This window comes from Cyprinodon variegatus, unplaced genomic scaffold (assembly GCF_000732505.1).
Source record: "Cyprinodon variegatus isolate N-32 unplaced genomic scaffold, C_variegatus-1.0 Scaffold1759, whole genome shotgun sequence".
Classification (NCBI taxonomy): domain Eukaryota; kingdom Metazoa; phylum Chordata; class Actinopteri; order Cyprinodontiformes; family Cyprinodontidae; genus Cyprinodon; species Cyprinodon variegatus.
Genome location: NW_015152212.1, coordinates 62518 through 78253, shown reverse-complemented (window position 1 = coordinate 78253; position 15736 = coordinate 62518). Strand labels below are relative to the sequence as shown.

At 35.9% G+C, this 15736-nt stretch overlaps 1 protein-coding gene and 1 pseudogene across 1 annotated transcript in view; one reads left to right on the top strand and one right to left on the bottom strand.

The window, feature by feature from the left end:
• The first annotated feature begins 341 nt into the window (after positions 1-341).
• Positions 342-3613, top strand: LOC107104478 (annotated as a pseudogene).
• LOC107104480 (CD276 antigen homolog) overlaps positions 3537-15736 on the bottom strand; it is a 17734-nt gene continuing 5534 nt past the window's right edge. The window contains exons 2-5 of the mRNA XM_015404478.1: positions 12613-12933; positions 5962-6246; positions 4396-4500; positions 3537-3735 (exon numbers count right to left, since the gene is read on the bottom strand). Coding sequence (XP_015259964.1) covers positions 3677-3735; positions 4396-4500; positions 5962-6246; positions 12613-12933 — 770 coding nt within the window. The 3' untranslated portion in view covers positions 3537-3676. The remainder of the gene's footprint in view (positions 3736-4395; positions 4501-5961; positions 6247-12612; positions 12934-15736) is intronic.

Genomic DNA, 15736 nt, shown 5'->3' with positions numbered 1-15736 from the left:
TATCAAAGATAGAAGAAAAAAGCTTCAGCTATATGAGCTTACATATCAATATTCAAAGACTGTAGAAGTAACCTCATTAAAAATGTTGATGACAATGTGACTCCTTTGCAGTTCTTTAAAGGGGAACGCCGTTTTTTTTTACATTTGGCCCTTGATTTTACGTTATTACATCATGTTCTACTCACCCATATTAATCTTGTGTCAGTTGGAGCTGTTATGAAGATATTCAGTTAGGTTATATCCAAGTAACGTCTTCCTATGGGCAACGACTTGAAGGCACAAACTAAACTGTTCATAATTTATCATTTATGGTACGCCAGCATTCATAACATGTAGGCCAATCACTGTCCCCCAGACATCCACGGTTATATTTTTTATATTTATATCTTTTAAAAACAAAGCGGAGTGTGTATGATGTCATCCACATGCGCCGGCTACCACTCATTCATCCTGTCCGCTGAACAAGAAATACACATTGTGGAACTAATCAATGCCACTGAATCGGCCATCAGGAACAATAACCTGGCTGAAACGGAGGCAGAGCAACTTAGAATGAAGGTAACAGCTACCCTGTCTAGCGCCAAACCACCTCCTCCCAACCTCACACCCCAGGAAATGAAAGCCAAAACATCCCTTAGCCAGAACCAAAGCATCACCATATTACCAGCAGACAAAGGAAGATGCACCGTGGTCCTCAACACATTGGACTACCAGGACAAAATTATCACTCTACTGAACGACACTAATGCGTATGAATCCTTAAAAACAGATCCAACCAACGGCTACAAAAAGGAAATAATAAACTATCTCAAACAGCTTCAAAAAGACAAGGTAATTAACAGTACGGTCTATTTCAGATTATATCCAGGGGAGGAAATTCCATGCTTATATGGACTCCCAAAAAAATTCACAAGGAAGGAACACTACTCAGGCCCATTGTCAGCAGCATTACCTCAGTAACATACAACATTGCTAAACAGCTAATATCTTAGCCCCCTTGGTGGGAAACACACCACATCACATAGAAAACTCCAAAGACTTTGCTAACAAAGTCAAATATTTAAGGATGGCACCAGGAGAAACCCTGGTATGGTTTGATGTTACTTCCCTTTTCACATGCATACCTATAACAGAGGCAGTGGAAACAGTCAGGACACGTCTTCAACAAGATAGAGACTTAAACAACAGGACTAATTTCACTCTGGACCAGATCTGCACACTACTGGGCCTTTGTCTTTCCACTACCTATTTCAAATTCAGAGGTAAGTTTTACAGACAGAAGCATGGTTGTGAAATGGGATCTCCAGTGTCACCAATTGTAGCCAATCTTTACATGGAAGAAATGGAAAAGAGAGCTTTAGACACTTTCAATGGAACACCACCAAGCCACTGGTTTAGATATGTGGATGACACTTTCGTCAATATCCAGCTAAAGGAAGTTGAAGCTTCCACAAGACACATCAACTCTGTTGACCATAACATCAAATTCACCAGAGAGGATGCGGAGGACAACAAACTACCCTTTCTGGACTGCCTGGTGAGCATGGAAGGAGATGGAAGCCTAAACATTGAAGTGTATAGCAAACCTACTCACACAGACTAGTATCTTCTTTATGACTCACACCACCCACTGGAACACAAACTCTCAGTCATCAGAACTTTACAACACTGGGCCGAACATGTCCCTACTAAAACAGAAGGGAAGCACAAAGAACAGAAACACGTCAAAGATGCTCTCCAAAACTGTGGATATCCAAACTAGGCATTTATTAAATCAGCAAGGAAATCCAAAAGACATGCAACAGAAGATAGCGGTGAGAAAATTAAACAAAAAAACATCACAATCCCTTATGTTGCTGGAGTGTCTGAAAAGCTCAAGAGGATTTTCTCCAAACACAAAATCCCAGTACATTTCAAGCCAAACCAAACCCTTAAACAGAGGCTAGTGCATCCTAAAGATAAAACCCCCAGACTGAATATGAGCGGAATGGTATATGCTGTTCAGTGCAGCGAGGAATGCTCTGATCTTTATATTGGAGAAACCAAACAACCTCTCCAAAGACGCATGGCCCAACACAGAAGAGCGGCCTCCGCTGGACAAGACTCTGCAGTACATCTACACCTTGTGGACAAGAACATTCTTTTGAGGACCACAATGTTCACATTCTGGATGAAAAAAATAGGTGGTTTGAGAGGGGCGTGAAGGAAGCCATTTATGTTAAGAGAGAAAAACCAACTTTAAACAGAGGTGGTGGACTCAGATTCCAGCTTCCAAAAACGTACAATTCAGTTACAGAGATGACCCCTTCCACCCCATCACAGAGGAACAAAGCACCTCCTCTCTTCAGCCAGTGAACAATACCTCCTTAACGTCCAACCCTTAACAATCGTAGACAGGTTTCAGGTATTACAGGAGACAATCCCCCCCTTTAACGACAATCCCCCCCTTTAACGACCGACCTTCAGAATCATAGACAGGGTTCAGATATATTACAGGCTAACAATGGAACCAAACGACCCACTCGTTGGTTTCAATTTGCATATTTCCAAGCAATACAAGGCCTTGTCTATATAAAGACTCAAACTCACTGTGGATCCAGACATTTAAATTGAGAAAGCTTCCTGGAGAGGTAGCAAAACATCTTCAAATCTTGGAAACCAAGTCCAGTGGATTGTTTTTTTAAACTTTTATGGAATGACTATGACCTGGATGACTGAGAATCTTCATCAACTGCTGCTAGTTTTACTCACATACCTGGAAGATGTCTAGTGCTACTACCACAGATGATCTCGCTCTCGAAATGGAATTGAACGATTCAGATTAGCTAGCCGAATGAATAGAAGGGGTAAAACGTAGCCGCCTGTGGCACAGGCTTCCTGTAACGTCTCCAGTCCGCATGCGCGGATGACATCATACACGCGCCGCTTTGTTTTTAAAACATATAAATATGTTTTAAATGTCTTGGGGACAGTGATTCACCTACATGTTACAGTATGAATGCTGGCGTACCATAAAGAATAAAATATGAACATACAGCAGTTTCTCTGTTGTTCAGTGACTCTGTTAGTCACATAACTTTGGTATAAACAGACTCTAGTCAACTTGAGGTCTGAAAACATTCAAAACTGCAAAATAAAAGTCCCTGCAGCAGCGTTAGGCAGAGACGGAGAAACATGTTTTGGTTGAAACAGTAAATACATACTGGACTGAACCTCAGACTGAGGAACTGAGCTTAATTCTGTAAAATCCAAAAACTTTTGATCCTCTAATCATCAATTTATATCAAAATAGAAAACAGTAGGCAATGTTTGACAGAGAGAAAAATATACCTTAATTCACAAATAATGTTTTACAACTTTGAATGTAAAACTTTAACAATAGTTTCTTGAACAGATGGTAGAAATTTGTGAGAAATAAACCAAATAGAATCAATTCCATTTTTTAGTTTGGATTGGATCTTAAACTGGAACTTTTGATATAAAGAGGAACATTCATTTGGTTGAAGTTATTTCTTTTTAAAAAAGCTAAATATTAACAGTGTGGTAATCTTTGATTGAATCATATTAACAGATAGACTCTTTAAATGTCCTAAAAACATTGGAGGGAATTTAGCTTTGTTTATTTTTTACACAATATATGCTGTAAAATAAAAACCAATAATTTTCATCATATCAGTTATTCTGATACTGTTTGATTCAAGGGATCCTCGCTATCAGGCATTTGTTGATGTTCACCTGCAAAAAGCAAAGCACATTTATTTAAGTCACTTTCTTTGTGCTGAGATACAGAATGTGAGGCTCTCTATAAAAATCAATCTGTTAAATGAAGTGGTTCAATATTTTTTCCTCAAAGGAACAAATCCTAAGCAGCCTCAATTCAGCAGCAAATCTGAGCTAAACAGTTTACACACACGTTAAGCACAAATTTACCACGAGGTTAAGAAATAGCATTTTTGTTAAAGAAAATATACAAAATTTATATCTTAAAAGGAATTGTTACACAACATAAAAATGGTACAATAATACACTGCTAAAAGTAACAGTTTTTCTTTTCTCATTCCTGTTGCAGATTCTTTGAGCACTAAAGGGCCTTATTATTAATAAATACCTAGGACTATAAGGTTGAAATGAGAGAACATAAAGTTTTGAATCAAGAATCAGATTTTAATTTCCTAATCTGGACAGAAAAAGAAGTGTTACATTACATGATAAAGAAACTTTGATTTAAGAAAACAACTGAGCTGAAACCTCACTTTGATTTCAGGAAGAAGATTTGCATATTTCTGAGGTGTAAAAAAAAAAAAGAAATGCTGATTTTTTTTTTTTTCTTTAGAACTGTCAACCTTTCGACAGCTTATTATGCATACCGAGATTATCTGAAAAATTAAAGCTTACCAGAAAGTTTTTTTTTATTCTTCAAAATAAATCCTAAACTCCAAATGAGACCAATGAGGGTGATAACGAAGAGAATAATGAAAACGATGAGGAGATATGATGGACCTGAAATATAGATAACAACATACATGAGGATTAGATCACTCTCACGATGAATCAATGCATTTAACTTCGGTACAATCACACAAGAATGGCACAATTTAGATGATACAACCTAAAACCTGACTTTTAACCCAAAATAATCACTAAAATGTTGCTTCTCTCCACAAATCAGTGGTGACTGCCTTATCACCACCAAGTAAGCATTAACCATAATCAGTGACCTCAAAGTTTAGGTAAAATTCCTAGAAAATGTAAAAATGCTGAATTCAAGATTAAGAACATACTTGTTCAGAGCAGCCTATGATTTGTCTCATTTATGGATAATATGAGAATATTAACACCATGTTTTCAGATCCATGGGAGAACTGGACATTCCAGCTTTATTTTGTTTAAATTTTTTTTTTTCAAAGAGTTCTTACGGTAATATCATTGTGCGAGGCTGGAAATGTACATCCTCTTGGAATGATCAAGTCTGTATACTATATATGTTTATGAAAGCAGCACTGTGTAACTTGAGTATTAATTTAATACTGAAGTATTTGGTGATACATTTGGTGATTTTCCAAGTCAATATAAAGCACTTAGTGTGCATTGATTTCCAATGTGGGATGCTCTTTTCAAAAACTGTACTATGGAACTGGAAAAGTGCCTGTTGCTAAAAGAGCCATGTGACACAAAGCTCCCCTTTACAGCAACTAAGCTAACTAAAGCCCCTGTCACACCTTGACGATTAAGACCAGCGTATGCCTGACGTACAAAAAATCTGGCAAAAATGCTGGCATAGGTTGGATAAGTTATGGGTAGGTTTTGTATAAGTTATCAGCATGTTAAAGTATGCTGGTACACGTCGGCATACGGCAAGTACGTCGGGAAATTTTGAGCTCCCAACGTATGCCAGCCTATGCCATACATGGCCATAAATTACAGCTTAGTTATCTGATCGTTGACTTACACTAAGTGTATGTAAGTAACTCATAAGTTGTGGTGTCTAGCTTATCCAAAACCTATGAGTAACTTGTGATTAACTTGTACTTTATTTATCAAGAACTTATCTCCAACGCATATCAACGTATTTGACGTGTTCCAGACGACCGCTGAACCTGTTTTTAATTTACAGCTACTGTATATTGATGTATTGGCAGAGTTTAGGTATGAAAGGAGGTTCACAGGAGGAAACAGACAGTCAAATGTTTCACAGTGTAGCTTTAAATACTTATAGTTCTTAGGGAAAATATAAGTTAAACCTGTTTCTCTAATATTGCAACTCTTAGGCCTATCGTTTCCTCCATTGTGGAACTTGAACATCTGCAGATACTCATTTTAAATCTTTTTTTTTCTCCAGATGCTTTAACCACCCTAGACAAAATATTCTTAAATTTAAAACTTCAACAACTTTTACTAATACTATATCAAAAGCAAGTTGAACCTTATTATCATACCTTTGACACTAAAGAGGAAACTCACCAGAAGGCATGCGCACCTTGGTCTTCCTAGAGTAAATTTGATGGCAGATGTCTTCTTGCATCACAGCACAATGGTAATAGTCTTCCTTGGTCACAACAGCGAGGAGTGTAATGTCAAAGTAGCTTCCATTCTGAGATACGTTATAAACTTCAGGAGGAATAGCTCTATCATCTGTATTCTTCAACTCCATCTTAGGTTCTGGATAAGCACCAACAGCTATGCATTCAACCTTCACCCCATCCCCTTTTTCCTCAAGAGTCCTGATAACTGGTGGTAGACAGGTACCTGTAAACATGAAATAAACAATAAATATAGCAAGGAAAATTTTAGCATCTGTGATGGCTGCATGTACAACCACACAACAAATGGTCTGGTAATTCTTTCATTAAATAAATCTTATATTTTACTGTACTGTATTTCATTCTTTTTACTTTGATTTGGCATTAGTTAACTACGGTATTTGGGTGCACACATTTAGTTGACATATTTTATCATTTCTTGATTATTTGGTTTTCTGTACATTAATATAGTTTTCATTTGAGTTGCCAGTTCCAGGGAGGCTGTCATGAGTGAGGCGAGTAAAGGAAAGGAGGCCCCAGCTGCAAAGGATCTCAATGACACGGAGACCTAGTTTGACTCTTGAACTTACTTTAGAAGGGGTGTAGGAAGGGTTTAGGTTCTGTATTTTATTATTTTTTTTTCCATAATTAAATTTGGGAAGTGTAATTTTTTAAGTCCTCTTCCTCATAGGTTGCTGACTTAGTATGGTGCTGATTAGTTTGGTCTTTTGTTGTAGTTTTGTTTAGGCAAAAGTAACTGAGGTTTCCCTCTTGTGTCAAAATGGTCTGATCAACCAGTGTTTATATATATTTCCCTTGTGTGTCAGTTAGGTAGGTCTTTTCCTGTGTCAGGTTTGGATTATGTTGATTTATGTCATTAGTTTTCTTTGACGGGCCCAGTCTTGTTAGAAGTTTGAATTTAATTTTTTTTGCTAAATAAATCTGTTACCATTTTTTCCATCAATGACTTCCCTGTGCCTCTCTTATTTTTTGGCTCGGTCCCTCACAACATCATAAGTCAATGGCCAAGTGTCAATAATCAACAACTGTTGTACAATAATCTAATCTAATCAATAATCTCAGTGCATGGAACTGTGCTGTGCTGTACAACTCCCCTCTCTGATTTCTCTGCCTTAAGTTCCACCTTCTCTCTTTCTGATTGCTTGTTTTCTAGTCTGTATGTGTGCGCGTGTGCGTGCTTGGAGCATGAAATAAAAAAAATTGACGCTAGAATACCGCAGTTACTAAAATTAATATTAGACAACGAAACTAGTCCCAATTAAAAAACTAAATGTTATCTACACTAAAACAGGTGAAAGCTTCTGATGGCAGTTCTGTAAAGAAGCAGGATAGAGTTTGGATTTGTGGAACTTGAGAAATGTAAGTAACCAATGTAAGGATTTCTTTTTTAAAACTTAATATTCTAAGTCAGAAAGGAGTTCAGAAAACTGCTGTTAAAATGAACAAAGACTGTAAGCTATCAACATTTCTCATTCCCTTTTACCAATATTTCTTTGCTATTAATGTTTTCATTTTTGACAGCGGTGAAGGTATAAATTACAGCTGTTATTTCTTTTGTAGAACATAACAACATGAGAAGGATGCTAAAGATCTGCTATTTTTTGTTTTCCACATAAAAATATTTCTATTTTATTGACTTCTATTTCTAGAAATAGGATAAAGACAAACAGAGGAACTCTATTTACATTAAATCTATTTTTCTAGATTTCCACACTGTCAGTAAGTAAATTAGTACAAACATTAATGTTTGGTAGATAATGCTTGAATCTGGCTGTTTATTTTGGATACTATTACATTACAGATAAGTTAGTGTTATATTGTCTTTTATAATTGTTAAAAGTGATTTTATATTTGAATAAACTTCGGCTCATTCTTAGTCTTTTGTTTGTAGATAATGTCACTTAAAAAGAAAATAGACATAAGGAGCTATTTAAACAGTCAGACAGTAAGCAATATAGGACAATGATAAAAGGTTGTGTTACATTTAATCCTTTACTATTAAAAACGCACTTGTACAATTGAAATATTATATGATTGTAAAAAACACAGATATAATGATGCAGGGCAGCCTCATGGTGAAGCAGCTGCCCTTCAGTGCTGTATTATGGAAGAAATGTGTTTCGAATGTTACCATAAAATTAGGGCTGCAACTAATGATTATTTTGCAAATTGATTAATCTGTTGATTATTTTTCAATGAATCGATTAATAATCAGATAGCCAAAGGTTCCTTAAGGAAAATTTTTCGTGAAATTAAACCAGGTGAAACAGAAACATTTCCTCTTGAGGAGTTCTGGATGGAAAATATTGACAGACAAAAACGTTTTTTTAATCTTAAATGCAAAATGTTTACATATTTTTTACAATCTTGTTATAATTCCTACTCTAAGTGGGTCGCTCTGTCGGCTAAAGGCACATTTTAGTGGCCCTATACTCCAGTTAATGATTACTCAATAACTAAATTAGTTGACGATTATTTATATAATCGATTAATATGATTATTGTTTCAGCCCTAGATAAAATACATGAAATGGGCTACACAGAGTAAGTACAGCCCATATGTACAACTTGTATAGTGAAATTAATATTGTGCACATGTAAATACATTTATATCTATATCTTCAAAAGCCCCTAAAATAAATACCTTGCAGGTATACAGTGGAAAGTGTAACCAGATAACTTTTCACATTCTATGTAACAGCCAAACATTACTTTCTATTTAATTGGAATTTTATTTGATAGACCAGCAGAGTGATGCTCTTTATTTATAGTTTATTGAATCTATTTTTAACTGCAATGAAGAGACAAGTCTTATGGAGTATGTCATAAGAGCTTTCTGTAATATTAGTTACTGTTTTGAAAATTTTCCTATGCAAAATAGTACAATAGTCATATTGGATGGGTAGAAACAGTAGACCTGTATGTTTTAATCCTTCTACAAATCATTATCAGCATTAACATGTAGTAATAACCTATGTTTGCTGTGTGTCTCAGTTTTCATGCTGCTTTTGCTTAAAAATGTTTATATAAAAAAAGTCTAATTATTTGTTTTTAAATGAATATGGGTTCTGAGTGCTTATAAGATCCTGAAGACAATTGGTTGCAATGGATTTTATTTAGGGCCAATTGAGTAAAAGCAGTTCAGAACAACTAGGCTACACCAAACAACAGATTTGAAATAACAAAACAAAGACTCTTCTCCTTTAGGTTTACAATTATGACAATGCTCTACTAACAAATCTATTACTATTAAATTATTAAATCCTGCTTTAATATATTTAAGTTTTGTGTTGTAAACTGACAGATTGGAAGTTACCATTAATTAAGTTAGCAATGTGCTAATATCAATGTTGCTTGTCTTTTCCATTAAGAGACAAAATAATTGAGCACTGATAATATCTCCTTTGCGAGAGCAGAAATATTTCACCTTGAATGTATTAGATAGCTGCAACAAATTAACATCATACAGAAAGTTTCACTAGACAAACAAAGACCCATGGATCCCTCTACCAGTCTATATCCATTCTCTACTCCAGTCTACTTATGTTTTATTGTTATTATTACTATTACTATTATTATTATTTCTTAAAGGCTTGGACTAATATCGACTAAGAAAACTGTTAACAGTCAATTTCCTTTATTAGCCTTCTCTGCACCTTTAAATATGTTTTAGAAACTGTGCTGGAACCAAACAGAGGATCTAAGCGTATATTTTCTCTTTTATGACTGAATAGCGCCATCAAGCCCTATCTGGGAGGAGATAGGAACCAGGACTCACCTTGTTTTCTTTCTGGATCCTTGGTTCTGTCCTTTAACCATATAAAACTCGGAGGTTGCATGCGACCTGATATTTATCTAGTAACAATTATCTATTCACAGTGTGTGCTTTACTCAATAATAGAGCTACAGTTATCTGCGTGTTATATCGCGTTTGAAAGATTATATCCTGGTTTTTAACGCAGTCTGGTTTCTTAAAGCGGCTTCGCGGTGTAAATAAATAATTTCGCATTATTTTACTCCTGTAAACATATGGAAAATTTAAATACTAACCGGTTTGGTTATTGGTACAATGGGGCAAAGACGGGCATTATTTTTTTTTTCACATGATAAACCCGATTAAATGAACTAGAATTTTAAGCGGAATTTATTTACCTGAAATCAGCGGAAGAATACGATGTTAAGTTGATTAAACCGATTAACTTTAAAGTAAACAAATAACCGTTATAATTGCAATAAATCAGTAAATAACGTTAACCAATGAGCTCGATCTTCTCTGAAATCAAAGCCAACAGTAACAAAACGAACCAATAAAAACATAAATTTCATGTTTTTCTACTGAAGTTCCGCCTCAGTTATCCAATCAGATACCAGCTTTATTCAACAGGTTTCCAGTTTATTCAGAGCAGATCTCAGTTACTTTCAGCCAATAAAAATCAGTTCGTTTAAATCATCCAAATATAATTACCAATCCATTTAACTGTCTTTACCGCAAATATAAGTAAAGGTGACCAGGTATCTGATGTTACAGTTGATAAACGAAGTAGATGAAATTACTTCATCTCTAAAATTCAACATTTTATGGTAAATGATAGCAGCATCCTTTGATGCAATGTGAGAAAGCTTTTTTCTTTATCATTTTCTGCGGTGACCAAGAGACATACGGTTCCTCTAAAATTATTTTTAAGGTTTTAACAGGGTTTAATTTTCATTTTCTGCTAATTGCTGATTAACTCTGTGGCCATCTACTGGGGATCTTCTGTGCTGCACCTTCAGAAAATTTGTCTGCAGAAATAAAATTAAGTGTTGTCCATGAATGCCAATAAAACAATAGATCTGCTGTGTGAATCCCTGCTTGATCAACAACATTTGAGAGAAATATCACTAAGTTTAAAGAATGACAAAAAATTGACTAAGATTAATCTATCAATCAATTTTATTTTATATTATCAAATAAAGTACATTTTGCAACTTGAAGAACAAGTGAGTCTGAAATGTGTCATGAATTCTTCCCTAATTTACCTTAAATTAATATCACATGCCATGCCTGCTTTTTAATTATTCAAGGCTATTTTACAGTTCAAGCTTACTGATTTACAGCTGCTCAGGTTACTGTGATCAGCCCTAAGAGGTTAAGATGCAAACTATAAGGGAGAAGAAAAGAGATGTTAGAGACATCTATCAAAATCACCCGTTTGGGATTAACATGAAACAAGATGATTCCCATCATTCCCATGTTTAGCAGGTTTCTAGGGTTACCTTCTTTTACAATTATAATATAGTCATAATAAGAATGATCCTAACCAGGAGTGATGTGGAAATCCTCTCCATGTATACTTCAGGACTGGACTATTGTAATTCTTTATCATATGAAAGTAAAACAAAATGCAGTGAAAATGCTGCATCCTGTCAAAAGATGTGGCATCCAGGATTGAGATCAAAATCTGAGAGAGAGATAATATTTATCCTATTCAAGCTTATCTTCACCACTCTCTGTTAAAACCTGAATAGAATCCAAAATATTCTTCACCCATATTTAAAGCATAAATAATCAACCTACATCTTATATCAGATATCTGAATATACCATCATTTCTTAACAAAGTTCATACTGATGTATACTGAGAGGAAGATCTCTTCAGAAAAAAAGAAGGGAATATTTCTATATTAGCTCTTAATGATAATTGGACACATACGATTAAGGAGCATTCCTGGGTTAAGATTATTGCACTGGGACATTAACTAACACTCTTAGTTTCAAACCAGTTGTCTTATAGCCTCTCAAGAAGATGAATGCCCTGCTCTCTAACCCCCTGCCTACGTTAGCAGCAGGCCTCCTCCAGTAGAACCAGCTACCAACCTTAGACTGGAGGTAGACCCCTTGTCAAGCTTCAAAAATAGCCTATTCCAGTTTATGTTTTTTTGCTATTATTTCAGCTCTGAACTTAAAGTTCTCTTTCTTTGTTTTTCTCCTAATAATAGCTTAGTCTGGTCTGCTCTTCTGTTTATTTCTGACACCTTCCTGCAGAGGGCGCTGCAGCACCATCTGAACTTCTGCTGTCAGTGACTTAATGTCCCCTTTACATATTTGATATACTTGGCTCTGTGTTTTCAGTGTTAAACTCTGTCTCTCCCCTAGAAATATCCAGTTAGAAAATACGTCACATCTTTAATGTATAACTACAGATTGTAACTCAAAATAAAAGAGTAAATTACTATAGTTTTTAGATATTTTCTCTTTGATAGATATAGATAGCTCTGTGCTTCAATTCTATAATGACATGCAAGCTGATTTTCAGTTTCATTTACTTGTACATCATCACACTTCCTCTATTTTCAATATTTTAAATATCATAAAACAATCACAGCAGAAAAAGGCTTTGCATTAAATAAATTTACTTCTTGTGGAAACCATTATGGATTTTGTCAGTTATATGGGAATAAATCCTGTTTCATAGTGAACCAATTTGACTTGAGTTTTGAGGTAATTTTAAACCTCTTGTAGACAAATAGGGTCTAATGAATGGATTATTTATTATTATTTTAAGTCTGTAAGTGTTGCATAAAAATACTCACCAACAGTAAGCTCAATAAGCCGCTGGTGTACTGGAGCTTTTCCAGGTTCACTAATATGCAAGCAGGTGTATTTCCCACTGTCTGAAACCTTTGCTCCCTTGATTTTTACAGAAGCATCTCCAGACTTTAGATCTTCTGAAAAACGAGAGACCCGGTCTTTAAACTTTGGATTCTCAACTGTAGGATCCTCCTTTCCGAAATCAAAATAAAAAACATCGTTGTCATCTTTTTTCCACTCAATGCGATGACCTGTAATGTCTGTCCCAAAAGAGCAATTTAGGATGATATCCTCGTCTTCTTTGATGGTAATCTTGATAGAATCTGAAAAAGAAAAACAATGCATCATTCAGCAGTGTTCAATTCAATTCAGTTTATTTATATAGCGCCAATTCACAACACAAGTCATCTCAAGGCACTTTACAGTTCAACCAGATCATACAGTCAAATTGATTCAAAGTTCTCTATCTTTTGCCCTCCTCAAAGCAGTGTTCCAACAATCTTCAGAATTAGTCTGAAACAGCAGCTCTTTAGCATTTAACAAAAAGAAACGGTTGGTTTTATATGTGGTTTGTTTCTTTTTCCCTAATAGAGGAAATAAAATAAAATAAGACAGTCTGTGGGGTTTTATAAATGTTTGTGTTTATGGCTTTCAAGTGTCCACGGGTTAAAGCTTCACACCTAACCAGGAGAAGAAAAAATACAGTGCAGCAATCTTTCGACTTTTTTGTAAAAATTTTAGATATTTATTACTCACTTGTGACACAATCTCTTCCCACATAAATCATATGAACTATTATTACTGCTTCTTGCCAATAATGACTTTATATTTTGCTGACATAAAAAAAATACTGGTTTCATTCAACAATATGCAAACTTTAAAATATTTTGTGTTTTAAGATTAAGTGTTTTGGGTTTTAAGCTTATCTTTATGTAAAAGAGGGACTTTTAAGTTATTGAAAGGTGTAAAAAATCATCAGATCATCCCATTTATATTTGTCTATTAAACATGTCATCTTGGTGTGAATAAATCCATTGAAGGCTGCACAGAACTGAGAGGTAAGTGGGATTCATTATGATTTAAATGCAAGACGTTTGTAATGGATTTGGATGGACCCAAAGACAACCCGCAAACAGGTCAGTGAAACTTAAACAGTTTTTATTAAAGAGAAGGGCGGCACGGACTCCCGGAAAGTGCGACTCACGTTCATCAACTTGCAGCTTCTACAGACAGAGTGGCGGTTAGTGACCAGTGGAGGCAGACAGAAATGTGAGTTAAGTTAAGGGGCATACAATCTCCGTTACTCACAGGCAGGCTGGGTCAGAAACACGGATAGACAGTCCAGATCACTGAGGCTGACGAGCAGGACTCAGGCGGGCAGACAAAAATCCTGAAAGGGGTCAGGCTGTCTCAAAAAACAGGGGCAAAAACAGGTCGAGGTACAAACAGGCAGACAGACATTCAGAAAAGGCTGGAAGTTCTCACCGTTTGGCTACATACGTTCAGGCACTGGAGGCTGGAGGGACAGAGCCTTTAAGCAGGTAGGGTGGAGTAGAACAGGTGTGCTGATTGCAATTAGCAGCTCCAGTGCCAGGAACGTTACAACGTTAGTATAAACAAACTCTGCCATCCGCTGGTTTCATGGAAATGCTCCAAGTAAATTATAGGAAAGATGCTTAACAGCAAACATAGTTGCCTAATTAATTAGCATCTTATCAGGAAGTGAACATTTCAACCATACAACTGTTGCAACCTGCTAACAAATTTTTATCATATTAAAGAACATCCAATGATTTTTCTTTTCAAATAACTGTAGCATTCTATTCCAGAACATAAAAAGTGAAGCACTTTTATTATTTTAACATCTTTTGATTGTTCCTAACATATGTAGTCCAGATTTAAATGATTGAATGATCACCAGGTGTTTTAATGCTTTTATGGTATTTGGGAGCTGGTATATATTTTTTATCACATAATTTAGAATCTCTAGATATTATAAAATAAACAAACAAAAACAATCCACTGGACTTTGTTTCCAAGTTTGAAGACATTTCGCTTCCCATCCAGGAAGCTTTTTCTATTCAAAATATCAGCAATAGCATTAGAGGTTTCATACAGTAGATCATCAAAACCTTGTTTTTGTTTTGAAAACATGAAAATTGAAAGGGAAGAAGGGGTCTGCCCCTTTGGAATGGGGTCGTTTGGCTTCTTTTGAGGGCCTGCAATGACCCATACTCGACTAAGTCTCTGAAAAGGGAGTTGTTAAAGAAAATTGTTGGCCTGGCTGAAAAAGCCAGGTCTTCTGCACTCCTGTAAAGGGGTTGGGATGATAGCAGGAACTGATCTACTCAGTTTCTGCATTGTAGGTTTTTGAAAGCTGAACCCTTATTCCACCCCTGTTTAAGGTTGTTTTTTTCTTTCTTAACATAGATGGCTTCCTTTATGCCCCTCTCAAACCACCTATTTCCTTTGTCCAAAATGTGAACATTCTGGTCATCAAAAGAATGTCTTCTGTCCACAAGGTGTAGATGCATCACAGAGTCTTGTCCCGAGGAGGTCGCTCTTCTGTGTTGGGCCACGCGTCTGTGGAGAGGTTGTTTGGTTTCACCAATATAAAGATAAGAGCATTCCTCACTGCATACACCACTCCGCTCATATTTGGTCTGGGGGTTTTATCTTTAGGATGCACTAGTCTCTGTTTAAGGGTCTTGTTTGGTTGAAATGTACTGGGATTTTGTGTTTGGAGAAATACCTCTTGAGCTTTTCAGAGACTGTAGCAAAATATGAGATGGCAATGTTTTTGCCTTTAATCTCCTCCGTTATGTTCTGCTTTTGGATTTCCTTGCTGATTTGTCATACGCCCAGTTCGGGTATCCACAAGTTTGGAGAGCATCATTGACGTGTTTCTGTTCTTTGTTGTGGTGCTAGTCAAAAAGAAGATATTGATCTGTGTGAGTGGATTTCATATACACTTCAATGTTGAGGTTTCCATCTCCTTCCATGCTCACCAAACAGTCCAGAAAAGGTAGCTTGTTGTCGTTGGCATCCTCTCTGGTGAACTTGATGTTGTGGTCAAACAAAATTATGTGTCTTGTGAAAGGTTCCACTTCTTTTAGCTGGATTTTG